Source organism: Hippoglossus stenolepis, chromosome 16 (assembly GCF_022539355.2).
Source record: "Hippoglossus stenolepis isolate QCI-W04-F060 chromosome 16, HSTE1.2, whole genome shotgun sequence".
NCBI lineage: Eukaryota > Metazoa > Chordata > Actinopteri > Pleuronectiformes > Pleuronectidae > Hippoglossus > Hippoglossus stenolepis.
Genome location: NC_061498.1, coordinates 12,335,231 through 12,362,020, shown reverse-complemented (window position 1 = coordinate 12,362,020; position 26,790 = coordinate 12,335,231). Strand labels below are relative to the sequence as shown.

Here is a 26,790-nt window from a genome sequence, read left to right as displayed (position 1 = left end):
TGTCATGCCATAAATCAATAAGTTATTTTGGACTAATGATAGATGAACATTTTAATGCAAATATGCAAAAAGCCCCAAAACTCCCAATCTAGGACATATATCTATCATGTAAAACACACTGCAATGATATTTTTCTAGTTCAGTCAAAAATTACAGCCACAGAATTGGCCAGAGAAAACAAACTAGGTCAGCACAAAAGGTCACTATGAAATTTATAATCAAAATATATATTTTTAGAAATAACTTAGAATTCATAGTTTTTTTTAGGTCATACCACATGATATCCAAATGTGGCAACTACATACCAGCTGTGAAAACGGTTATTTTTTTCCAAATTTGAGAGAGAGTTACAAACCTGTTGCTGCTTCCATGGGTCCTTGGCAAACTGGTTTATGATGCAACTTCCTGTCTTTGAATGGATTTCAACATCAAAGTCCCAAATTGCTCATTTCTTGATGGTCGCACCACATGATATTTCAAAGAAGTTTTCACAACAGCAGTCATGGCCGGACGGTTGCACCACATGATATTTTGACACTTTAAAAAACAGAAACATTTAAATAACTAAATTTAAAGTGTGTACATATACGGGACAGGTACTACATATATATGGTATTTCTTTAAGTATTTAAACCTTTTTTTAACAGAAGAAAATGCAGTCGGACAGAAAATATAGGCGTCACGTCAATGACCCATATATGACCACTTTGGGACTAATAAAGGACTTCTTATTATTTTTCCACCCCAGGTAAAAGAAGACCCTCCCCTACCTTGCCTCTGATTGGCTCGAGTTAACGCAAGAAGGACGATGATTGGTTTTGATCTGTGAGGAATATCAGAATGAACCAATCAGAGGCGGGTCTTCCAGTTCCGTGTCCCCACACGCACAGCCAATCACGTTGACTCCCTGCTACGTCAGCACACCTCGGCCACAACAACAGCCCGTCCCCCCGTTGCTGGGTGTTTGCTGTTAGCATTCGCAGCATAGCCACCGATTAGCTAAACGCGCACGATGTTAAATTAACGCAAAAGTTGGTCTTTCGTCGATGTGACCGTTGTTTTCGGCGTCACTGTGCCCTGAAGGCCGAGCTCATTACAGCTGCTGTCGCGCCGCTAGCTGCCAAGGCTGCTAGCTAACCCTAGCTAACGTCGGCGATCCAGCCAGGGAAGATGGGTTCCATCCTGAGTCGCAGAATCGCTGGGGTCGAGGATATCGATATCCAGGCCAACTCGGCCTATCGATTTCCACCCAAATCTGGTGAGCGATCGATTGTGTCTCTTGTCTGAATTCCGCTTCCACATACACATTGATCTCCTAAAGCTGCAAACTGTGTCGAGCCATCCGGGCTTATCCTAGCAAGTCTGGTTTTATTACTTTACTATCATCTGCTCGCTGGTTAGATCGTGACTGTAAAGATTTGAAACCATATAAATGTGTTTGCAGAGAGGTCACATGTTCTTCAGGACATGTGGCACTGGCAGTAGTTTTATGTGTCGAGCGCTGCTGGACGAACACGAGTTTGTTTATTATTCGGTTACTACATCATTGTGGTCAGATCACATGAAGCGTCGTGTGATCAGCATCGAAACTGAATGCACAGACTTGGATTGTGTGTTTGTGTGGCTACAGGAGCGGAGGGACAAGGGATGATGACAAACGCAGACATGACACGTTTCAGCACGTTTTTCAGCCTTGGATGCATGTTCCCGTCAATATATTATAACAACAATATGTTTAATAATTAAGTTTTAACTGCACTTTCTTTTTGTTAACAAGATATTCTTTCAGACATTGTAAACACGGTGCGGGGACAGGTTTTTCCACGTGAGATCAAGAAGTTTGACTCAGTTTCAAACCAATAAAAAACATCGGCTAGTCATATAATTCAGTTTACACCATTGGGACTGATGTGTTTTTTCTGAACTCACTGGAGATTCTGCCCTCCGTGAAGAAAAAATACTACTCTTTCTATTCTGTTTAGATTTTTATATACATTTAAATATTTATGTTCCTGCTTCAAGTCATGTTTATGTTATCGTCAGAGTTATTTTTAGGGTGCTACTGCTGGGTGATGAGAAACAGCAGCATGGGGTTTTGTGACTGCCAAATGTACCTCAGTTTGATGTACTGGTCCCATTTAGTCAACCAAGTAGGATTTGTTACCCCTTTTCCTCAGCCATTCATATAAATCATAAAATAACCTTCACTTTACATTTTATAGCTGAACAATTTCATGTAACTGCGTAAAAACAGAGTTATTGTTTACACTGACACAAATGTTCAGAATTAGTATTCAATGCTTGTACGGCCTTTGTAATTCAAAATTTTTTCCCCTTGTCCACAGGGAATTATTTTGCGAGCCACTTCTTCATGGGAGGAGAGAAATTTGACACACCACATCCAGAGGGATACCTATTCGGAGAAAACATGGACCTGAATTTTCTTGGAAATAGGCCAGTGCAGGTGAAAACTCTTCCTTCTTCAATCCTGTTGTTTTAATCATCTTAAAATTGAGTGCTGTATATTTTCAGCTGTATATCTACTATACTGTAGATATAGTTTACTACTATACTGTATATCTACTATACTGTAGTTCTACATTTATTGTCAGTCATGTGATTATTTAAATACTGAATCCAATAATATATCATGATCCATCTTGCTTTCATTATACCACCAGTTTCCATATGTGACGCCTGCACCCCACGAGCCTGTGAAGACCCTGAGGAGTCTGGTGAACATTAGGAAGGACTCTCTGCGTTTGGTCAGGTAAAGATACTGAGGCTATATTAGGATACAATCACAGTAAGACTAAAAAACAACCAGTGAAGAGTTTGCTTTTCAAAACCTTTTGATTGCAGATATAAAGATGACTCTGACATACCAGTGGAGGAAGGTGGAAAACCAAAGGTTCAGTATGGTGTGGAGTTCACCTTCGATGCTGATGCTCGCGTGGCCATCACCCTCTACTGCCAGGCATTTGAAGAGTTCTCCAATGGGATGGCAGTGTAAGAATTCCAACCATTTCTTTATGTGATTAAATAACTCAAAAGTATTTGTAGCACAATGGATAAACAGCTACCTAAAAAATATGCACAATGAATAGTATATGGTCTTTTATTCACCAATTTGAGTCTGTTAATGATCACACAATAACAGTGCGTCTGTATCTGTCTATGAGATGATTAGTTGTCAAACTTTCAATCATATAAGTGACACCTCAGATTCATTTTACACTTGAACTCAGTTTTATGGGAAGTGAGATTTAAGCCTCAGAGCACAAAGACTAGAATAGATTCGGCGGGTCCTAAGCAACCACCAGTCGCCATGGATACCACAGATAAGACTTAGATGAAGATGAAAGTAATACTCTGCACTGAAGTTATTGTTCAATGATGAGACCGAAATATTTATAATTTTTCCATACTCAAAAAGATCAGATTTAGCTACTGTTGTATTTTCAGTTTTCTTAACTGATTTTGTCGTGAGACACTTAGAAATTTATTGATCACTTAGATGTGACAACTCGTGTTAGGCTTGCCACGCTGATGGATGTCTGCTTGTCTGCGTGTTCTATAGTGCACTGTTTCATCTCCCTGCACACTGACCATATTCTCTGCATTATTCTGAATATAGTTACAGCCCAAAGGATCCATCAATGGTGTCTGAAACTGTGCATTACAAGCGAGGGGTGAGCCAACAGTTCTCCATGCCATCTTTCAAAATCGACTTCTGCGAGTGGAAAGAGGAAGATGTAAGTATCTGCTGTTTGTTGCTGGTTTATGTCAGTATACATCTTCTGCATACACTGAAAAGGCAAATGATGTTTGACTCGAAATTTTTACCGATAATCTGAAGGCACAATAATTGTCGTCTGTTATAATCACAGTTTATTGAAATGATGTATATCTTTCCCCTTTAAGCTGAACTTTGACCTTGATCGAGGAGTGTTTCCCATCGTTATCCAGGCTGTGGTTGATGAAGGAGATGGTAAGTTACTGATGCTGCATAACTTTTCTGAAAATAATGGGTTACTATCAAAACTGTCAGACAAATGTACCATTAAACAGCAGTTCAGATTGTTTTAAGGTGATTCAGTAAAATGTTCAAGTTTGTTGTTAAATTGAAAAAAATCATATTTTGTATTAATCATACTCCTTTTTTTAAGATTGCCTTGGACATGCTCATGTGCTTTTGGCAGCTTTTGAAAGAGTAAGTATACATCCATGTGAATTTAAACCTTTTTTTTTTTGTATAAAACACATTTTTACATCAGTTTTAATGTGTTTTTTGTTGTCGTTTCATCTCCAGCACGTTGATGGCAGTTTCTCCGTCAAGCCTCTGAAGCAGAAACAAATTGTAGGTTTCCAAATTTTCTAGTTTCCATACTGACATGTTTAGTATTCAGGGAGTAATTGGAAGTTTCGAGGGGGGAATGTATTTCATCACAGTCTGGGAATTTAGGTCTAACCTGCTCTTCTCATACATCACAAATACTTAGCTATAAAAGTATAAACTTTTTACACGTACAGCATTACATCATGTTAGTGCAGGTGATAGATGGATGTTTAAGGCCTTGATGAGCTGGGCTGGAGTTTCTCCTAACAGCGCAGGCAGATCGCTCTAAAAGAAATACAACTATTTTTAGTATTTCAACTGCCTTCTGTTTTGATCCTTATACCATCTGTAGCTTTCAAAAGACCTACACGCCACAAAAATCTGTGCCGAGACCCCTGGGAGTCTGGAAATAATGTTAAGTAGGCGTTGAATGTAAATTTAGATCACAAGGAACTCAAAGTCCTTTTACATGTCTGGTTTTTGTGTTCTTAATCTGACATATAAGTAATTTTTCTTTTTAGTTGAGACTTAAATTTCATAACCATGGATAACATTCAGCGATGAAGTACTTTATGTTGGATTCCACACAACAACAAAACCACAAGACATTGGAAAGAATATATTATTTATTTTGTTTGCCAACCCCCTTGGACCTCACTATGTACATAAGCATTAGTTTCTGCAAACGTGAATGTCAAATCTCTGTATTTTTTAGGTGGACCGTGTGAGCTATCTCTTGCAGGAGATTTATGGGATTGAGAACAAAAACAACCAGGAAACCAAGGTATCAGTGAACATCTTGTTTCATACTTAAATTTACAACCCTGTAAATACTCAGCCATGTTTTACTTGTACAGCTAATGATTCAATTCTTCTTCTTCCAGCCATCCGACGACGAGAACAGTGACAACAGCAACGAGTGTGTTGTCTGTCTCTCGGACCTGCGAGACACACTCATCCTGCCCTGCAGACATCTGTGTCTCTGCAACTCCTGCGCGGACACGCTTCGTTACCAGGCCAACAACTGTCCGATCTGCAGGCTGCGTAAGAAGTGTTGCATCAACGTCAAAGTTGAACATAATGAAATTAGATTATACTTGTGCTTATTTTCACCTGGTGTTCCTGTGCCCAGCCTTTAGAGCCCTCCTGCAGATCAGAGCTGTGAGGAAAAAGCCTGGAGCTCTCTCTCCCGTGTCCTTCAGCCCTGTTCTGGCTCAGAATATGGACCATGATGAGCACTCAGTAAGTCTCATCTGTGTTTAATTAAAAATAGGTCAAGATGTGCAATAACATAAAGCTGTAACAGAGAATGATTTAGCGCTGCATAACATTATGTTTTATCTTTAAAGCTACATGAAATTCTGTAACAATTTGAATCACATTGCTGTGATTCAAATTGTCAAATTAAGTCAATTTCTACTTTAATTTGTGTTTAACTCATAAGATAATAAAATGTGATTTAGATTTAGATCTACATGCATTGAACTGATGATGATGTTGTTGTGTGCACGTCTCTTTGCAGGGCACAGACTCGGTTCCTCCCGGCTTTGAGCCCATCTCACTGTTGGAGGCTCTGAATGGTCAGAGGTCAGTGTCTCCTTCCATCCCATCTGCCCCGCTGTACGATGAAATCAACTTCTCGGGGGGTGTGGGAGCTGACGGCCGACAGCTGAGCTCCCCGGAGCATTTAAGTGATGGGAGTCTGCAGAAAAGCAAAGTCAGCAAGTCACCTGACAGGTAATCTCACAATAAGGATGATTATATCTACACAAAGACGTTACTATATATAATCAGGTTTAATCAGATTTCTATGCAGACTCTTTGCATTTGTTAATTTCTTTATTTTCTCCTCCCTGCAGCACCCTTAGGTCTCCATCCTCTCCCATTCAGGAGGAGGACGAGGAGAAGCTGTCTGAGATGTCTGATGCTCAGCCTCACACGATGCTGTCCAGCAGCCCCGCCCCCACAGATGTACGCAACCACTTAACTACCTTTGACAAACTTTGAAAAAGACAAGAACCGGTTTAAAATGTTAAGATCTTTCTCCTTTTTCTTCCAGGCCACAGCTACTGAGGACGTGGCAGAGTCCCTGTCTCCAGATGATGGTAAGTCTTCTCATGTGGCGCTCCGTAAACAGTCAATGTTGTGTTTGAGTGACACTGTTAACGCTGTTGCTCCACTGTTCTGATTCAGAGGACAGGATGCATCCTGGGGGAGACATCCTGCAGGACTGCAGCAGCGAACACAGCAGCTTGACCAAAACAGAGAGCGACCCACCGGGCGACCTTTCTCTACCAGGTGAGAAATCCCCTCCGGAAAACTATTAAGAAATATCTTAAAGCAGAAATGAAAGATAAGGAATATTGTAATATCTCTAAGTAATAAGGTTCGGCCTGTGCTTTCTGATGACAGCTCAGATAAAACTAGGGCCCGAGCACACGCATTTTGAAGCCTGTTGCGGTTAGTGGAGAGAGCGATCAATGACCAAGCGCACGTCTCCGCATTGCATGCGTTTTGCGCACTGCGACAAGGACAAACGCTTCACTTCCTACGTCCGTCACACGATGTCGATCCTTGCCTGCTAATTGCTCATTACGGTCCACGCTCTCAATTGCACATCACACTGTGAAAATTGTATGTAAATCGAATGATAGTTGTAAAACAAAGCTTACTTCCTGTTGCCAGACTAATAGATCTGTTCAAGTAGGGGCTCTGATGTAGCGTGAGCAATTTTGTGTCAAATGGACAATGTTACACCAACATAATTATCACACTGATCGGTAGGTGGCGCTATGACCCTGCACTAATATTAATATATGGAGCGTGTGTCTGGCAGTCCGGAAAAAAAATAATACAGACAGACGGCCGAAATTTTTTTTAAATTAAATTGAAATTAAATAAAATCCGTCCGTCTGTCCGTCCAAAAAAAATAAAAAAATACGGACAGTCAGACGGCCGAAAAAATAAAATCTGTCTGTCTGTCCGTCAAGTAACAAAGTAGCGAAAAGTAACGGAAAGTGACGAAACGTGCCGAAAAGTAACTAAGTAACGTAAAGTAACGTAAAGTAACGAAAAGTAACGAAAACTAAAGTAACGTAAAGTTACGTAACGTAATGTAACGTAATGTGACGTAACGGAAAGTAACATACGTTACGTAGTTACGTTACTTTCCATTATGTAACTGTATGCCACGCATTTCTAGTTACGTTACTTACGATCGCGGTCGTAAAGCGGCTAAAGTGACGAGAAGTAACTGATGGACGTAACCAAGTAACGTAATGTAAAAGGTGTAACGTAACGCGTTGCGCTTAACGTGACGGTGCAATGTAACGCCACATAACGTAACGCATAGTAACGTAACGCAGTTATGTAACGTCACGTAATGTAACGTAACGTAAAGTCACGAAAGTAACTACATAACGAAAAGTAACGTAACGTGACGAAAAGTAACTAAGTAACGTAACGAAAAGTAACGTCACGTAACGTCACGTAAAAAAGTAACGAAACGTAACGGAAAGTGACGAAAAGTAACGGAAAATAACGAAAACTAACTAAAAGTAACGTAACTTAAAGTGACTTAACGGAAAGTTACGTTACGTAAGGTAACGTAACGTACAGTTACGTAACTAAGTAACATAACGTAAAGTTACGTAACGTCACGTAACGTAAAGTGACGATAAGTAACGTAACTAACGTAACGTACAATTACGTAACGTACAGTAACGAAAAGTAACGAACAGTAACGGAACGGAACTAAGTAACGGAAAGTAACGGAAAGTAACTACATAACGAAACGTAAAGTTACGTTACGTAACGTAACGTAAGGTAACATCACGTAACGTAGTGTGACGGTAAGTAACGTTACGTAACGAAAAGTAATGTAACGAAAAGTAATGCCACATAACGTAACGCAACTAAGTAACGAAAAGTGACGAAAAGTAACTAAGTAACGCAAAGTAATGAAAAGTAACTACATAACGAAAAGTAATGTAAGTTACCGAATGTAACGTTACGTAAAGAAAAGTAACGTCACGTAAAGTAACGTCACGCCACGTAACTAAGTAACGCAAAGTAACGCAAAGTAACGAAAAGTAACGAAAACTAAAGTAACGTAGTTAATGAATGTAACAACGTAATGTGACGTAACGGAAAGTAACATACGTTACGTAGTTACGTTACTTTCCATTATGTAACTGTACGTTACGTTACTTAGTTACGTTACTTACGTATCGTGTCGTAAAGTAGCGTAAAGTGACGAGAAGTAACTAAGTGACGTAACTAAGTAACGTAACGTAAAGTTATGTAACGTAACGTTATGTGGCGTAACGTGACGAAAAGTAATGTAACGCCACATAACATAACGTACAGTAACGTAACGTAAAGTTATGTAACGTCACGTAATGTAACGTAACGTAAAGTCACGAAAAGTAACTACATAACGAAAAGTAACGTAACGTGACGAAAAGTAACTAAGTAACGTAACGAAAAGTAACGTCACGTAACGTCACGTAAAAGTAACGCTCACGTAAAGTAACGAAAACGTAACGGAAAGTGACGAAAAGTAACGGAAAATAACGAAAACTAACTAAAAGTAACGTAACTTAAAGTGACTTAACGGAAAGTTACGTTACGTAAGGTAACGTAACGTACAGTTACGTAACTAAGTAACATAACGTAAAGTTACGTAACGTCACGTAACGTAAAGTGACGATAAGTAACGTACAGTAACGAAAAGTAACGAACAGTAACTAAGTAACGAAAAGTAACGTAACGTAACGAAAAGTAACTAAGTAACGTAACTAAGTAACGTAACGGATAGTTACGTAACGGAAAGTAACTAAGTAAAGTAACGTAAGTAACGGAAAGTAAGTAACGTACAGTAACGTAACGGAAAGTAACTTACGTTACTTAGTTACGTTATTTAGTTACTGCTACGTAACCACGCGATTAAAGACGTTACTTACTTTCTGTTACGAAAGTGAGTAACGTAACTAAGTAACATAACTAAGTTATGTTACTTAGTTACGTTACTAAAGTAACTAAAAGTACAAAAGTAACTAAAAGTAACTAAAAGTACAAAAGTAACTAAAAAGTAACTAAAAGTACAAAAGTAACTAAAAAGTAACTAAAAGTACAAAAGTAACTAAAAGTACAAAAGTAACTAAAAGTAACTAAAAGTACAAAAGTAACTAAAAAGTAACTAAAAGTACAAAAGTAACTAAAAGTACAAAAGTAACTAAAAAGTAACTAAAAGTACAAAAGTAACTAAAAAGTAACGAAAAGTACAAAAGTAACTAAAAAGTAACTAAAAGTACAAAAGTAACTAAAAGTACAAAAGTAACTAAAAGTAACTAAAAGTACAAAGTAACTAAAAGTACAAAAGTAACTAAAAAGTAACTAAAAGTACAAAGTAACTAAAAGTAACTAAAAGTACAAAAAAATTAAAAAGTAATACAAAAGTAACGAAAAGTACAAAAGTAACTAAAAAGTAACTAAAAGTACAAAAGTAACTAAAAGTACAAAAGTAACGAAAAGTAACTAAAAGTACAAAAGTAACTAAAAGTACAAAAGTAACGAAAAGTAACTAAAAGTACAAAAGTAACGAAAAGTACAAAAGTAACTAAAAGTACAAAAGTAACTAAAAAGTAACTAAAAGTACAAAAGTAACTAAAAGTACAAAAGTAACTAAAAAGTAACTAAAAGTACAAAAGTAACTAAAAAGTAACTAAAAGTACAAAAGTAACTAAAAAGTAACTAAAAGTACAAAAGTAACTAAAAGTAACTAAAAGTACAAAAGTAACTAAAAGTACAAAAGTAACTAAAAGTACAAAAGTAACTAAAAAGTAACAAAAGTACAAAAAACAAAAAGTAACAAAAGTAACTAAAAATAAAAGTAAAAAAAGTAACTAAAAGTACAAAAGTAACTAAAAAGTAACTACAAAAGTAACTAAAAGTAACTAAAAGTACAAAAGTAACTAAAAGAATAAAAGTAACTAAAAGTAACTAAAAGTACAAAAGTAACTAAAAGTACAAAGTAACTAAAAAGTAACTAAAAGTACAAAAGTAACTAAAAGTACAAAAGTAACGAAAAAGTAACTAGTAAGTAACTAGTACAAAGTATCTAAAAGTAACTAAAAGTACAAAAGTAACTAGAAAGAATAGTAGTACTAAAAGTACAAAGTAACCAGATAAAGTAACAAAAGTAACTAAAAGTACAAAAGTAACTAAAAGTACAAAAGTAACTAAAAGTATTAAGTACAAAAGTAACTAAAAAGTAACTAAAAGTACAAAAGTAACTAAAAGCAATTGCATAAAGTAACTAAGTGTTACTAGGCACTAAAAGTACAAAAGTATACCTAACAGCATAGCACAAAGTAACAAGTACAAAGAGCACTGTTAGCACCAAAAAGTACCAGAAGTGTTAAGTGTAACAGCACAAGTAACTAAAAAAAGTGAATGAGCAAGCACAGCAGTAACTAAAGTACAGTAAGACCAAAAGCACAGTAACTAAAAGTGCATCTGCAAAGTAACTAAAAGTACAAAAGTTTAGTTACTTTGTAATTTTTAACTTTAGTTACTTTGTACTTTTAGTTACTTTTGTACCTTTAGTTACTTTTTTTACTTTTGTACTTTTAGTTACTTTTAGTTACTTTTGTACTTTTAGTTACTTTTAGTTACTTTTGTACTTTTAGTTACTTTGTACTTTTTAGTTATTTTTAGTTACTTTTGTACTTTTAGTTACTTTTTAGTTACTTTTGTACTTTTAGTTAATTTTTAGTTATTTTTAGTTACTTTGTACTTTTAGTTATTTTAGTACTTTTAGTTACTTTTTAGTTACTTTGTACTTTAGTTACTTTTGTACTTTTTTAGTTACTTTTTTTTTGTTACTTTGTAATTTTTTTAGTTACTTTTGTACTTTTAGTTACTTTTAGTTACTTTTGTACTTTTAGTTACTTTTGTACTTTTAGTTACTTTTAGTTACTTTGTACTTTTAGTTACTTTTAGTTACTTTTGTACTTTTAGTTACTTTTGTATTTTTAGTTATTTCTTTAGATTTTTAGTTACTTTTTCACTTTTGTAATTTTTAGTTACTTTTTAGTTACTTTTGTACTTTTAGTTACTTTTGTACTTTTAGTTACTTTTTAGTTACTTTTGTACTTTTAGTTACTTTTGTACTTTTAGTTACTTTTTAGTTACTTTTGTACTTTTAGTTACTTTTGTACAAATATGTCTAGTTTGGAACTCGATTGGAACAAATATGTCAGAGATACAGAACCTCATGTTTTGATGGCGTGTCATCAAACTTTGATGCCACGCCACGGTCACACCGTGTGACGAAAAATCGATCTTTGAGTTAGTTTTTATCTCCATCTTGTTTAAATGATCTCAACATCTCAATATGAAGTTGATCTGATGAAAGCCCTACGACAAGTTCGTCAAAGTAAAAATGTGAAAAATGGCCACTAAAGTCAAAATGGTGGGCTTCCTGTTTGGTCTAGCATATCTATCCAAGAGACTTATTTGTTTGTTATGAGAAGACACATGTCCCTAATGGTTTTTTACATGTCCACAACTCGTGGTGCCGGGGCTGCCCTTTAGGGGGCGCTAGTCAGTTATTTTGCCACGCCCATTCCTTAAAACCATATGAAAGTCTGCAGGGGGGGGCTGTTGCTACACAAATGTAGTTTGAGGGAGATAGTTGAACACGGAAGTTACAGCAATTTCGTGTGTCACAGCGAGTCGATGAACTTTAACGCCACGCCATTAATATGGCGTTTGACGAAAAGTCACAGTAATCTTATGCCTACATTATTATACAGTTTGACATGGCTGCGGGCAGTGGATCAGGAGGAATACATCCAAGTGAATGCAGAAAAAAAGACATTTCCTGTTCCCACCAGGGGGTGCTGTGATTTGAAGTCATAATTTCTGTGTAGATGTCATCAGGCCGGGACTCTTGTCTTACATGTCTAGTTTGGACTCGATTGGACCATGTATGTCCGAGATACAGAACCTCGTGTTTTGATGGCGTGTAATCAAACTTTGAGGCCACGCCACAGTCACATCGTGTGACGAAAAATCGATCTTTGAGGTAGTTTTCATCTACATCTTGTTGTGATGACAGGCATCTCCATATGAAGTTGATCTGATGAAAGCTCTGGGACAAGTACATCAAAGTAAAAATGTGGAAAATGGCCAATATGGCCACTAAAGTCAAAATGGCGGGCTTCCTGTTGCTTTTTTCCAATTGCACCTCTGACCTTTTTTGTTTGTCTGGTCATGATACACCTGGGCTACGATTTTTGTGAAGATCGGTGAAAGCTAACTGAGGGGCTTTTCCTTAGATGGCGCTGTTGAGCCATTTTTCCATGCCCATTTCAAATTACTCCAGAATACAATTACTTTTTGGGGTTTTGAATTCGTTGCAAACTTTGGTAACAATTTGAGCATGTCTAGGCCCTGAAAAAGCCCCAAAAGGGAAATACAAATCCTTCGAAATACAATAGGGCCTCCCACCGGAGGTGCTAATAATTTGATCAAAGCAGCGTCTGAAGCTCCTACTTTTCCAGTCATTAAATCTCTTCTCTGGTACTCTAGCCTAATGTCTCCCTTCTTTAATCCCAGACATTAAGGGCTTTTATTCCATGTGCTTTGCATCTAACCTGAGTGCTCTTGTTCTTCTTTCTGTTTCCTAACACTCCTGTCCTGTTGCCTGACATCGTATCCCTCTGTACCGCCTCACTTTGGGCAGCTCTAGGTCCTGATTCCTGTTCTATTGGTATGGAGGAATAAATGTGGTATGTAGGCTCTCCTGTCTGCTCTGCCTCTCTATGTCTGAGCTCCACTGCTCCCACTGAACCCTGTTCTTCATGCATACATACACTGCTGTCAATCGCAGAGAGAGAGAGAAAGATTCAGCAGCCAAAACAATGAATTTGCTGTGATATGCCAGTTTTTAATGCAAAGTATAAAAAGTAGTGTAATGTAAAGTAGTAAAAAGCACTAGAGCCAGACTGAATACCGATATATCAGCTGTATATATTGACACAAAAAAATAAACTTCAAATTTTTTTTAAATTTAAACATAAATGCAAATTTTTCCCGCATTTTTATTCTGTAAAATTTAACTTTTTATATCGATGAACAGAAACACCAATGATAAGTCTGTGAAAAGGCTCATACGAGCAGCTTTTTTGTTTATTGAATATTGGTCAGGCACTAATAAGCACTGGTATTTATGTGTGTTATTATCTGACCAGAAATGTCACTTTGAGCCACGTTGCTTATCTGCTGCCTCTTCTCTCCAGGATCATCAGAGTCGACAGAAAGCCTGAAAAGTCAGAGCACAAACAGCTCCAGCCAGCCTCTCCTGTGTCCCACGAGCAGCCTTCACATGGAGGACGAGCATCTCAACCCCTAACTCTGATCCAGCGTTTACCCCGACCGCCTCATCCATCAGAACAGGTTCATGCTGTACAAGGATCAGCCAGCAGCTCTGCTCCTTTTACACTTCAGCCCAGTCTCCTGCTTGCGGGGTCAGAGTCGACGAAGACCCAGAGAGTAACTTCACCAGGACAAGGGAGGACTGTGTTAATCCCATCGACGTCTCTGACATTAAAAAAAGAAATCTGACTCCTGCAAAGATGTTCTTGGTAACTTACTCTATGACTGATGTTTTTAAAAAAAAGATATTCTTTCCCCGGCTTTGAAAACATTTGATTAACTGTCTGATGGTGTTCGGTTGTGTGTGTTGGGAGGAGTTGTGGTCTAGTTATGTGGATCCCAGAGATAATTCACTACCTGTCATGGTGGTGCTTTTAAGCACACTTACTTTAAATTAACTCAGAATCGATTTCTTGGCACTAAATCCAGAAAAATTTAGAGTAAAGCATTTGTGTTTAGATGTTGTATTCATCAGTGAAATGCATTAATGACATGAGAACCTATTTTTGCAGTCAGGTGAGCATTTTGGGTTCTGAGCTGAATTTTCCAAACATATGAGTAATACATGTGTGTTCATTTGAAGTGATTTTGCACTCGTTTATAATCCATTCCTTCTAACAAGAGTATATGATGGCATTAGTTTAAGTCTTAAACATCTACACGTCAGTGGTTTATTCTGATTTCAAATGATGTGATATCTATGTTTCATAACTGTACTAGAATCCTGTGTAGTTACTTAACAATTGTATACTTGCATATTATATGAGAGAGAAAAAAAATCCAGATATTGAAGAAATGGAGCTAGATTCAGTAAAAATGCACATTATTTATAACTTTGATGATAAGAACTACAGATTCACATCCTAACAGCTGAACTCAAAGATAAAGCCTGCAACAAGCATAGACGCTCCAGCTCCGTGTGTGCTCACTCAATATGGCACAGTCAGCGTGCTCGTCGTAGATGTGGCAGATCTCCGTATTGTCTTTTATTTGTGGCGATGCCCGTGTCTGCTTATGTGATGTAGCTGCAAAAAAAAGGGGGTCGGGTGTTTGTGTGGCTGCAACGCCTTTACTCACCTTGGTCATGTATGTGTAGCGCCATGCATATAGATCTTTGTGCCTTGAATTGATATGGCTGCCTGCTTGTTGCATTGGACATTAGCGTTCTTCAAATGCTACAGTACATATACTGAAAACACTTTTCAGCCCATAGACAGGATTTTTGGATGCTGATGTACAGAGCCTTTTTTTTATCTATCGCAAACTTCATGCTACTGGGAAAATGTATACGGTTATTGAGCAATATTAAATCAAACTGTTTATTTACTATGTTATGACCATTTATCAATTATGCATTTAATCTTAGTATTTAGGTTCCAGTGGATTCTCTTACTGTGTGTTCGACTAAAGGAAAACACCCAAAGCAACAGATGCAATCATTGCATTTTTAATAATCAGACTTTGCATGTGAATTTGTTGACGTGTTTAACGTCTCATGGCTTTTAAGTAACATGGTTTATTTTGCTCCCCCCTTCCCCCTCTTCTCTTCTGTGCCATTTCAACTTGACACTGTGCCTTCCTGTTCTTGTTCTGACCACTATTGACCTGGTATCCAGGATAACTCCACAGTAGGTGGTTTGTGGCTCTCTGTAAAATCAATACCAGTCTTTCCTTGTGTGTATAGCAGCATGTGTATAACAATAAAGAACAAAGACTCTGCTCAGCTACCACTCGTTTTCTCATCCAGTGCTTCTCATTCATTTCTCAGCAAATTATATTTATGCTTAGTACAAAGTATACTATGACACGTGTTTGTGTATCCTAAAAAGTTCTGTGGTAAAGTAACTTTTGTCCTTTTTTGAAGAACATTAGAACTACAAATGTCCATATTTTGAATTTGAAAACTACAGCCAACCTCAAAACTGCCACTATAGTTTTTATTTTGTATAAACCTGAAAATGTTGAGTCCGCAATCAGGGTAAACACTGCCCTCTGCTGGTCGAGCTGGAAACACAATTGTCGTGTGGAATTTGGTTTAACTGTGTTTTATTTGGATACAACACATGAACCATTGGCTGCACTAAAACCATGAAGTCAGACTCTTCGTTTATCTACCTAAAGCAACTGTGGACCTCTTATTTCTGATTAATGGTCCTGTTTGTTGAAATATCTCAGAAAACATGCTTTTTATTAAACTACAGCATCATTCCGTACTCAATATATGTATCTGATGTCTTTGAACTGAAATTAATATTTGTCAGAGTTTGAGTTGGGTTATTCTGGGTCAGTGACGCTGGTGAATAAACCACCTCAATTACCAGAAGGCCGGAGGATAAAACAAATTAACTATAGAGCTGACTCAGAGACAAGTGGATGAATACTAGTACACACACACACACAACACTATCTTAGTGTGGACACTCATTGACATAATACATTCCTTACCCTGACCTTAACCATAACAACTAAATGCCTAACCCTAACCTTAATCTAATTCTAATCCTAACCTCAAACAACCCTTTGAATTGGCGAAGACCAGACAAAATGTCCCCACAAAGTCATAATATCCAGTACATCCAGTGATGGTGTTGAACCAGAATTGGCCCTAATAATTATCAAAAGACAAGCACACACCTTTTGCTTGTATGTGTTTTAGTAGCAGTTAAATTTCTGAATTCATACTTTATGAAAAAGAATCTTAAAACAGCTTCTCCTGGTCACAGTGGTTGATCTAAATCTAAACTGTCTAATTGGTTTGCATTGGAAATGTTTGTAAACACAGTAGAAACTTGTTATATCAAATTACAATATGCTGTGACAGATATCATTTGCAGCAACATGAAAATATAAAGACATAAATGTGAGCTGGAAGTTTAAAATTGGGACAATGGCATGCTGCATTTTAATTTTTCACTTTGCTTTCTAATGATAGAAATGGAATCTACAGCTATAAATGCTGAAGTTAATTTGCATGTGAAGCAGACACACATTGCAGTGGGCGGCTGATGAAGGTCACTTCCCTTTAAGAAGAATTTTCCAGCTCCCTCGCTCTTTAAAATCTGTGTAATGTGTTTCATATTTCAAACATAATGACATTCCTCTGCGTTAATGGTTAACTGCTGCTCTCTGCTCAGCTGGACCAACAGGTGTACACCAGTGGAAAGTTTAATAAAGATTCAGTTACACTGTGGCCTCACGCTTGCCTATAAAAACATAATACACTGAGGGAAATATGCGTGTACACACACACACTGACACACACACACATGCACACTGTGAGAGATGAGATGAGAGAAGGTCAGGGGGTGAGTTTGTACTGCATCCATATAAATTTAGAGCTCTCATATGCTGTATTTAAGTCCCGTCGTTCCCTAAACTCTTTTTTAAATGTATTAGCTTGTCTGAAAAGCTGAAACATGTTTCTGGGATTCTCAAAATCCAACCTTGTCATTTACTCAGCTCTAACAGGCCACGAGGAATTATTTCTAAGGCTGCCCGTCCCCCCCCTGTCTCAGGCCACACAGATTGACCAAGCTAATTTCATCTGTAGACAACTGTGTACGTGCTCGCCTCTGACATCCGATGATCTCACGAGCAGAGATGTTGTCGTGTCTGTGATTGGTCAGCGGGCCGGGTGACATTGTGGATGGCTCAAGATAAAGGAGATTTCCCGCTCATCACTGTAGGAGAGGCCAAAATAAGGCAGAGGGATGAAACAATAATCCTTAAAACAATTCTATTTTGATCAAAGCGATATAAAACAATATCATGTCAGAGCCTCGAGCCAGGAGATGGTGGGTGTGAATCCTGTGCAAAGATAGTAGGGCCAGTGGCAAAACAGATCAGATGAGTGTTCTCTCTCTGTTTGTTCTGAGTATTTGCAGATGCACGACAGTCTGTGTAAATAGGTTTACCTCAGGCCAGTCGGGCAAGTGCTCTCTCATTTAATTAGTCAGTGCTAAACCTCTTTGAGGCATGAAATCATCTCAACAGCAATCCACACAAATCCCCCATCACTTGGTACAGTTCATTTAGCCCACATGCCCTTGATCACCGAAAACATGCACACACACCTGAATCTGTCGAGCACATGTGAACATAAACTTGCTTGATAAATACCAATTCATGCCTACATCATCACATCTGGTCTTTTCTCTGATAGAGTCTCCCTGGACTTTTCTTGTTGGACCTGGTGTAAACAAAAGATTCTTACCACAGTGAAAAATAATAATAATAATATTAATAATATTTTTGTAGTTTTTTGGGTGTGGGGCATGAACAAATTATCGCTAAAACTATCCTGTTCAATTTGTGTCTAATGAAAATGTTTATTTCCTTTTTTTAATCAGTAAATTGCTTCTAACTAGATGCTTGTTTGTTTTATTGCTTTATTTAATTGTTTTTGTCATTATATTGCTTTTAACTAGATGTTTGTTTGTTTGTTTCATTGCTTAATTGTATCCATTATCTCTTGCGTTATATTGTTTGAAATTGTGATTGCAGTGCATGTATTTTCTGTTTTCATGTCTGTGAAGCACCATGTAAACCAGTTTTTTGAAAAGTGTAATATAAATAGTCATTAGGGCCCGAGCACCGAACGGTGGGAGGCCCTATTGAAATTGTAAGGATTTTTCTTATTATTATTTCCCTTTTTGGGGTTTTTCAGGGCCTAGACATGCTCCAATTCTGACCAAAGTTTGCAGGAAATTCAAAACGACAGACGGACGGATTTTATTTGTTTTTATTTTTTTCGTCCGTCTGTCTGTTCGTATAATTTATTTATTTTTTGGACGGACAGACGGACGGACGTCTGTCTGTCTGTATATTTTTTTTTTGGGACGGACAGACGGACGGACGTCTGTCTCTTATTTTTGTTTTCGTCTGTCTGTCTGTATTTTTTTTTTTTTTCGGACGGACAGACAAATACTGACCTATGATCACAATCCTGACCTGAACAGCTCCATATATTAATATTAGTGCAGGGTCATAGCGCCACCTACTGATCAGTGTGATAATTAAGTTGTTGTAACATTGTCCAATTGACACAAAATTGATCACGCTACATCAGAGCCCCTACTTGAACAGATCTATTAGTCTGTATGAAATAATAGTGATGGCGCCACCTACTGGCAACAGGAAGTAAGCTTTGTTTTTTACAACTATCATTCGATTTACATACAATTTTCACAGTGTGATGTGCAATTGATAGCGTGGACCGTAATGAGCAATTAGCAGGCAAGGATCGACATCAAGTGACGGACGCAGGAAGTGACATGTTTTGTCCTTGCCGCAGTGCGCAAAACGCATGCAACGCGGAGACGTGCGCTTGGTCATTGATCGCTCTCTCCACTAAACGCAACAGGCTTCAAAATGCCTGTGCTCGGGCCCGTTAGTGTTACAACGTAGCCCTAGTTATTATTATTATTATTACTATTATTATTATTACTATTGTTATTATCTAAGTGTTTTTGGTGTAGGAGATTTTATTGCTGTAACTATTCTGTTATGGTAAGTATAAGTATATGAATGTCTAATTCAAATATGTAAACTGTCATTTATGCAAATACAGAGTTGTCGTTCTCTTAGTTTATCACCATAAGTAGGAAAACCCCCTCCCCTTCAGAACAGTATGTAAGTCATTTGAGAGAGAGGGATTTAGAGACTTTGGAGGCACATGCAATGACAGCTATCCTACTTTGAGATGACCACTTCACAGTATGAGTTCAGAGACACAGAAGAGGATCAGGACAACAGAGCAGGAGGGACACAAAGGTCAGCATCTTCACCTGCTGCATCACAGTCAGAGCTGTGGCACCCGCAGAGAACAGGGGAGGCTTTTATTTCTTGGACTTCTCCTCGACTGCACCAGTATACAAGTATTATACTAGAAAAAGCCCTGGACAAAAGAAAAAGACAGAACAACGGAATCGCAACTTCCTGTATTGAGACATCATGGCAAAGCAGGTCAGCCGCTCACCGCTCCTCAAGCCCTTCTTCCTGAAGACGCCTGTGAGAGTGGTCAGCCCTCTGCAACAAAGACGACACACGCTCCCCGCCAGCGAGTTCAGGAACCTCACGCCACAGGACGCCATCAGCGTGTTTGAGATCGAGAGAGAAGGTAAATCACAAAGATTTCCTGAAGCTGACACTATAAGAAAATAACCTGATTTACCAGTGGATTTAACTGATTTGACAGATGTTAAATGAAATATACTGCATTTTCCATCTGAAACACTGGTTTTGGTCTTAGGTCCAGTTCTAACTTGAAAAAAAAAAAGTCTTTTATGCTTTCTTTATGTTTAGTCCCAGGACATGATCCACTGTATAAACTGGTTCTTTTCACCCCCTCCCAGCATTCGTCTCCGTGTCTGGAGAGTGTCCCCTCACCCTGGATGAGGTGCTGAATTTCCTGAGTCAGTGCCCTGAGCTCTCACTGGGCTGGTTTGAGGAGGGACAACTGGTGGCTTTCATCATTGGCTCTGGCTGGGACAAGGAGAGGCTTTCACAAGTATGTCATTTCACAGTATGATGTGTAAAAGAAAACTCCATGCAAATTACTGTACTTGTTCATTAATGCCTGTATCTCTCTCCTCCAGGAGGCCATGACTCAGCACGTCCCGGACAGCCCCGCTGTGCACCTCCATGTGCTGTCAGTGCACCGCCACTGCCGCCAGCAAGGCAAGGGCTCCATCCTCTTGTGGCGCTACTTGCAGTACCTGCGTTGCGTACCGGGCCTCCGGCGAGCTCTGCTGATTTGCGAGGACTTCCTGGTGCCTTTCTACCTCAAGGCCGGCTTCAAAGAGAAGGGAACGTCAGCCATCTCCGTGTCCAACATGCAATTCCATGAGATGGAGTACACGGTCGGCGGGCAGGCGTACGCCAGGAGGAACAGTGGCTGCTAGGCCCTCGATCCCAAAGCCCACCCTCATGCTTCGACCTACTCACCCACCTTAACGGACTCAGGGCAGAAGAGATTAAGAAAACCCAGCTGAGAGAGGGACAGATAGAAGCGCAGGGCCAGTAAACACCAGTGGACTGGGTTCAGCATCCTCCTGTCAGCAGCTCAGAGCTTGCTTTGACCCACTGAGCGAGGAGTGACGACTGTGTTAGGCCAGAAGGGATCGAGAGCGGATTCACTTCTTCATGCAAGAAATGATGGCTTTGCAGATGATAATTGGGCTTTTCAGACATTAAATTATTTTCCTTCTGTTACCAGTAGAATATTGTAAGCTCTAAACTGTTTTACCATCTAATCCTTCATATTTTATGGTTTTTAATTTAATCAAGGTACCTACTAGGAAAAAAAAGCAAATAAATGAAATCAAACCTTGAGTTGTGGTATGAATACTGTTCTATTTTTGTAAACCATTCAGTGTGATTACAGTAATATAGAATAATTTGAAGATCTATATATTGATCATGTAGCCTCTAATAATGCTCCGATTGCCTGTTTGACATGTCTGTTTTATTTCTATGTTGCTTCATGTGAATAAACTCTTTCAACCTTCAAAAGTCATTTTCTGGTGATTGAGAGAAAGTCGCACACATTTGAGTTTGTAGTTGTTTTTTTTACTGTTGTTTTCAGTTACATGTGAGTAGGCAGGTAGCTAAAACACTACCGTGTTCAAAACAATCATCACTTCTTGAGAAGCAATTAAACAAATAAACATTCGAGTGCTCAGCATAACGTAACAAAAATATGGCAGTAGTTGGTACATTTTATCAACAAGGCACCAAAGGTATCAATATTTGATTTTCGTCCCTGCTTCAGTATGAGGTTGCTTGAATAATAATAATAATTATTAATAATAATAATACTAATAAAACCTATGTCTGGAGTGTGATTGTAAAAAATTAAAAAGATCCTTCTCTTTGTACCAGCGCTGGTTTCTGTAATTCCTGCCTGACGTGTAAAGGGCAGCTGGGAGCTGAGACGAGGTTCAGAAGTGCCATACCTTTGTTTCACTTGACAGTAAAGGAGTGAACTGGGAGGTGATTAAAAGAAGTTCTTATGATGAGTGGCATAGGTATTCATACTGACAGAGTAAAAAAACACAAGCATATTCTCATAGTTCACAGACAGGGGGGTGGGGGGTTGACAGTCCCCAGCCACACAGGAGCAGAGTAGGGGACACATACTGGCTGACATCTTTTTTTTTTTTTTTTGACCTGTTGCCTCCCTGTTGAGCTCACGCTATCCGCCCCTCAGTGAAGGTGAGCGTTGAGGTCGTACTTTGCGCAGAATTTGTCCGTGAAGGGGATGCAGGTGAGCAACTCGCACCATTCACACTTTATGGGGTAGACGTAGAAGAGCACCACGAGGCCGGAGAAGAGCCCGACAAACACCAGCAGGAAGACGATGATCTGGCAGCGTTTGCGGTACAGGTCCGTGCGGCCGAAGCTGATGTAGGGGAGGAAGGCGAAGGACAGGAAGAAGCCGGAGATGAAGCCGGAGATGTGGGCGAAGTTGTCGATCCAGGGCAACAGTCCGAAGGCAAAGAGGAAGAGCACCACGCACAGGAGCTTGGTGAAGGCCCTCCAGGGCTGGGCCAGGATCTGCCAGCTCTGAAACAACTCCACAAACAGGCAGGCCAAGATCCCGAACTGAGAGCCAGCTGGACCCACCTGAGAAGAAGACAGCAGAGGGAGATGTGAGCCGGAGAAAATTTATGATATGATTTAAAAGTTGTTTTCATAATGTGGTGCGATGATGATCTGGCAGAGAGAAATCTCAGCCTCATAATATTTTACGGTTGTGTGGGGACCTAACAGGCGATCACCTCCGCTCTGTAGGGCAGGAAGATGGCTGAAGCTAAGTTGCCGGTGATGCCACTGATGATGTAAATGATTGAGATGCGCAGCCAGCCCGCCAGCTTCTCCAGGTCCCTCAGGATGGTCATCTGGAACGCCACCGACACCAGGCAGTGAAGGATCCTGGGGAGGACAGATGTGGGAAAAACGTGCTCATGTGCGTGCAATGTGATGTTGCAATGCGGTTGTTTGTGGATGAGAAGCCGCACTTGTCGGGGGAGATAATCTGTCTGCGTTGAAGAGGCAAACCCCATGAAAAGCCGACTTTGCCCATCAACAAAATCGAACTCTATCTCGTGGAGGCTTAATGAGTTCATGGAGCGAAGGCACTTTGTTTAATTACCCAGGAGACAGATAGCAGACAGCAGGAAGATGAAGCACTGCTCCTCTGAGCTGTGAGGTCAGCTCTTTGAGACGACTGATGGACTGATGGCTACAAACTACGCCACAGTGCTGCTGTCACGCTCATATTTAAAGTCTTTAACTGCAAGTGATGAATGTGTTCATCAGCACGCACATCTAGGCATATGAAAGTCTTGCAGGACGACTGGCGCACATGTACGATCTACTTACTATAGTTATGTACTGTATTGTAGAGCATTGCTTTGCATATAACCTGAATTATTGGATTATTTCTTGTTAACATAAATATCTAAATATGTGTAAAGTCACATATTTGCCACTGTTGTTAGTTTCTTTGTTCAACAGACTGTAAGTAAAGATGGACGACTCATCTCCCACTTCCTCCCACTATCCAGAGAAGAAGCCAAAATATCCCAGATACAAACGGCGCCATCTTGCGCATTTGGAGCCAGAGTCTGCAGAGTCTAGAGACCATCTTAGCATACAGTCTATGGTTTGTTTCCTCAGCTGTTTTTATTTATTTGTCTTATACATAATTATTATATTGATATTATTTTTCTGTGCACTCTTTATGCTACGCTTTTGACGAGTGATGTCAATTTCCGTGTGTGTGACAAACATAAACATGATGTGATCTTTTAAACATCCTGTTCCTCACTGCTGGGTGCACTGTCCCTGAAAACCCTGACGGAGCCCATTAAACTGAGACTAAGCAGACATTCAGCTCTTTAAATTTAGCTTTGACTGATTCACAGGCAGAGCTCAGCTGCTAAATTGTGGCTTCTGGGTATGAGGATTTTGTTTTATTTGCAGTCTGGGTAGTAAAAGCTTTACACGCTCTGATTTAAAAGATCTCTTTTTATGGTTTTCCATCTTGCTGTATGCATATCTGATGAAGCAAAATCACTTTTCATGATCCTGACAGCTGCCGACTCACCCAGCATGCAGGAAGAGTGAGAGCCACAGCCTGTAAAACTGATCTGGGATCTCAGGGTTGAGGAAAGGCAACAGGCCACAAACATCATCCATGCAGTGCACCTGAAGAAGGACAGAGGAGAGCATGTTCATTAATGCCCCTCAGTCATATATCAATGAAATATACAACCACAAACCACATAGACAGAAAGAAACATGACTCATACGACTGAAGTGAACATCTCAGATCACAGATAACATGCAACTGAAGTCTGCCTACATAGAAATGCTCTCACTCGGTTTTCAGGAAGCACAAAAAAACTGTTCAATCGATTAAAAACAGCAACAGATGCAGCGCAAAAACTTTTTGCATTGAACAGCTTCTCCCTTTTTCATATCCCCAAGAGAAAATAAAAAGTTTCATTTGTGCGCACTGAGGAGAGGGATGCTTACTTGAGAGCAGAGAGTAGCCTCCTCATGAAAGTAGCCATTCATGAAGGTGCAATATTCCCGGGATGTGATTTCACACCTTGCAGAAATACGAACAGCAGTTAGTAATCTTGTAAACAAGTCACCCGGCATATTTCAGACTAGCAGTGGGGAAATGTTTTCCTCACCTCCCTTTGGTTCCAATGCAGCATGGTCGGCCCGTGATGGTACAGTCTATATGAGGCAGGTTGGTGTGGTTCCCTGTGTTGTACCTGGTGCAAATCTAAAAGACACAGCAGAGGAACAATAGTTCAAAGTTTGATGTAAACAGAAGTTTTAAGTTGAATCACAATAGGATGTTTGATGTCACAGCTGTGGCACTTTTTATATGTTGATGCATTATCTCAAACAACTTTTAAAAAGTGGCAAAATCTGATTTTCTTAAAAACAGTGTCACATTTTGTTTTAAAATCCTGAAGATTGCTGAATTATGCTGTTTCATAATACATCCCAATTCAACATCTGTACCACTTATCCTTTAAGTGTTGCGGGGGAGGCTGGAGACAATCCCAGTTGACAGTGGGTGAGGTCGCCAGCATATCGCAGGGCCCGACATACAGAGAGAAACAACCATTCACAGTCACATGCTTTGGACCGTGGGAGGAAAGAAAACGCAGACACGGGGAGAACATGCAAATGAAGAACGGCCCAACTGGGAATTGTGCTGTGAGGCAACAGTGCTAACCACTGAACCACCATGACACTTGATATATCTAAATTTCCATCCAAAACAAAAACAAATTGTGGAGCCCAGACTAATTTGCACAACTATGTAAAACCAAGAAACCAGCGTGGTTACACTGGTACTGAGAAACTAACTGAGAGAGAAAACCTATCAGACCTTATCGAGCATTGAACTACACTCCTGGTAACATTATGCACGCTCAAATTTACTCAATATTGAGTATTTGCCAGCAGCAATGTAAATCTATGTATTTTTTTCTAATCTTTATTGAAAGTGCCAGTGACTTTTCCAAAAAAACTGAAACAAAGATAATCTATTCCTATATCTGGCCGATGAGTCTGTGTGGAGTTGACATGTTCTCTCTGTGTCTGCGTTGGTTTTCTCCTCCCACAGTCTGGTTAACAGGTTAAGAGTCTAAATTGCCAATAGGTGTGAATGTGAGTGTGAATGGTTGTTTGTCGACCCTGTGATGCGCTGGCGACCTGTCCAGGGTGTAACCAGCCTCTCGCCCAATGTCACCTGGGATCTTTTCAAATCTTAACCCCAGGAAAGGTTTACTGTACTCACTGGCCACTTGGTGATATCATCAGGCCATTCATGAGGTGATACCGAGGCGGGCTCTAGACATATCCTGTAAAGAGACAAACAACATGCATACATGACGTAGGGATGTTACTTTATTCTTTAAACTCTAGATAGAACATCTCCTAGTGCGTCTTACCTGGGGTCCTGATGGCACACCGAGCCATGCTCTCTGTTTTCACCGTTTAACATGGGGGTGCTGGAATGCTTCGGCCACTTCACCCACACAGCTAGAGTGCTCTAGAAATAAAACCGCAAAGACAACCGATTAAAAACTGCCCACAGCTTCGACCTGTATTTGAATTGTAAAGGTCAAGGAACCCAAAGCAAGGAATTGGATTTGTGTACAGACCGAGCATTCCTTCTCTGAGGTTTGGACACAGCCAGAGCGATCGTTCCGCACACAGCAGGCAGAGTTGCGTTCAATAGCTCTCTTTTCCCTGATAAGCTCGTGCACCTGCTTGTCCTGCCGCATGCAGGGAGAATATTTGGCCCCCAAGTGGATCAGAAATTCCTGGCAATGAATAGATACAATAAAATTAAGTGTTTATTAAAAGACATTTCATCAAGAAGGTGGTGTTTTCATTTTAGTTTTATGTTTGATTGAATTTAAAAGGGACTGTTGGTCTTTGGTGGAGGTTTGTGCACTCTCTGGGTGCCATTCTAGCTTGTTTGTTTGTTGTTGTTTTTTGTTTGCAGGATTATGAACACTAAACTGATTTTCACCAAAATCATGGGCTGGAGGGATGGGCGGATCCAGGATTTGTTTTTCACTTTCTTTAACATTACAACATATAGCCTTTAAAACATTAAAAAGTTTTTCAGGGAATAATTCGTGGATCTTGATTAAATAAAATATCTGGTACACTATGTGGGCTGATATTTCTGGGTGTGTACAATTGGGTGCAGATCTAAATTACAATCTGAATTTTTCATAGAGAGGTCGTTTTTTTTTCAGCCAATGTACGTTATAAATAGAGCTTGAAACCTGCAACTAAGGTAAAATCATCTTTGAGGTATTTCTGACAGCTTTAGAAATTTCACAAATATTTTGGGGTGATTCAGATCTGATTTATGTTATATATTTTATATTTCTACTATATAAACGAGACAATCAAGTGCAGGGTTGTTCAGCCTTGGACGAGGTATGCGCTCTACATTC

General features: G+C 39.3%; 3 protein-coding genes across 8 annotated transcripts in view; 2 read left to right on the top strand and 1 right to left on the bottom strand.

Moving 5' to 3' along the window:
* The first annotated feature begins 860 nt into the window (after positions 1 to 860).
* Positions 861 to 15,510, top strand: mgrn1b (mahogunin, ring finger 1b). Of its 2 annotated transcripts, XM_035179854.2 has the most exons (17): positions 861 to 1,258; positions 2,346 to 2,464; positions 2,682 to 2,770; positions 2,863 to 3,009; positions 3,638 to 3,755; positions 3,925 to 3,991; positions 4,170 to 4,213; positions 4,313 to 4,360; positions 5,055 to 5,123; positions 5,224 to 5,383; positions 5,472 to 5,581; positions 5,862 to 6,076; positions 6,199 to 6,310; positions 6,399 to 6,444; positions 6,533 to 6,637; positions 13,092 to 13,137; positions 13,648 to 15,510. In XM_035179854.2, the coding sequence occupies exons 1-16, from the start codon at positions 1,171 to 1,173 to the stop codon at positions 13,130 to 13,132; spliced, it is 1,578 nt and encodes a 525-aa protein (XP_035035745.1). In that variant the 5' UTR covers positions 861 to 1,170; the 3' UTR covers positions 13,133 to 13,137; positions 13,648 to 15,510. The 2 variants fall into 2 exon arrangements, with proteins under 2 accessions (XP_035035745.1, XP_035035744.1); XM_035179853.2 differs by lacking the exon at positions 13,092 to 13,137 and having other exon boundaries at positions 865 to 1,258.
* A 2,398-nt stretch (positions 15,511 to 17,908) lies between these two features.
* aanat2 (arylalkylamine N-acetyltransferase 2) lies at positions 17,909 to 21,215 on the top strand. 2 transcript variants are annotated; one of them, XM_047343853.1, is made up of 4 exons: positions 17,909 to 17,929; positions 19,748 to 19,901; positions 20,137 to 20,291; positions 20,380 to 21,215. In XM_047343853.1, exons 1-4 carry the CDS (start codon positions 17,909 to 17,911, stop codon positions 20,683 to 20,685), a joined length of 636 nt encoding a protein of 211 aa, XP_047199809.1. In that variant the 3' UTR covers positions 20,686 to 21,215. The 2 variants fall into 2 exon arrangements, with proteins under 2 accessions (XP_047199809.1, XP_035036028.1); XM_035180137.2 differs by lacking the exon at positions 17,909 to 17,929 and having other exon boundaries at positions 19,437 to 19,901.
* Positions 21,216 to 21,330: 115 nt separating this feature from the next.
* rhbdf1a (rhomboid 5 homolog 1a (Drosophila)) overlaps positions 21,331 to 26,790 on the bottom strand; it is a 29,901-nt gene continuing 24,441 nt past the window's right edge. For all 4 annotated transcript variants that reach the window (XM_035180129.2, XM_035180130.2, XM_035180131.2 and 1 more), the window contains 8 exons: positions 25,981 to 26,142; positions 25,768 to 25,868; positions 25,614 to 25,677; positions 24,490 to 24,584; positions 24,326 to 24,401; positions 23,895 to 23,995; positions 22,564 to 22,717; positions 21,331 to 22,408 (listed from right to left, as the gene is read on the bottom strand). In XM_035180129.2, the coding sequence (XP_035036020.1) occupies positions 21,989 to 22,408; positions 22,564 to 22,717; positions 23,895 to 23,995; positions 24,326 to 24,401; positions 24,490 to 24,584; positions 25,614 to 25,677; positions 25,768 to 25,868; positions 25,981 to 26,142 (1,173 nt within the window). In that variant the 3' untranslated portion in view covers positions 21,331 to 21,988. The remainder of the gene's footprint in view (positions 22,409 to 22,563; positions 22,718 to 23,894; positions 23,996 to 24,325; positions 24,402 to 24,489; positions 24,585 to 25,613; positions 25,678 to 25,767; positions 25,869 to 25,980; positions 26,143 to 26,790) is intronic.

What these genes read in the sequence shown, in the direction of transcription:
- mgrn1b (XM_035179853.2), top strand. Translation starts at nt 1,171, where the DNA reads ATGGGTTCCATCCTGAGTCGCAGAATCGCTGGGGTCGAGGATATCGAT. An exon ending in TTGGAAATAGGCCAGTGCAG is followed by an intron (nt 2,465 to 2,681) that starts GTGAAAACTCTT and finishes TTATACCACCAG; the next exon opens with TTTCCATATGTGACGCCTGC. An exon ending in AAAACAACCAGGAAACCAAG is followed by an intron (nt 5,124 to 5,223) that starts GTATCAGTGAAC and finishes TTCTTCTTCCAG; the next exon opens with CCATCCGACGACGAGAACAG.
- aanat2 (XM_047343853.1), top strand. Translation starts at nt 17,909, where the DNA reads ATGCCTACATCATCACATCTG. An exon ending in GTTTGAGATCGAGAGAGAAG is followed by an intron (nt 19,902 to 20,136) that starts GTAAATCACAAA and finishes ACCCCCTCCCAG; the next exon opens with CATTCGTCTCCGTGTCTGGA. An exon ending in ACAAGGAGAGGCTTTCACAA is followed by an intron (nt 20,292 to 20,379) that starts GTATGTCATTTC and finishes TCTCTCCTCCAG; the next exon opens with GAGGCCATGACTCAGCACGT.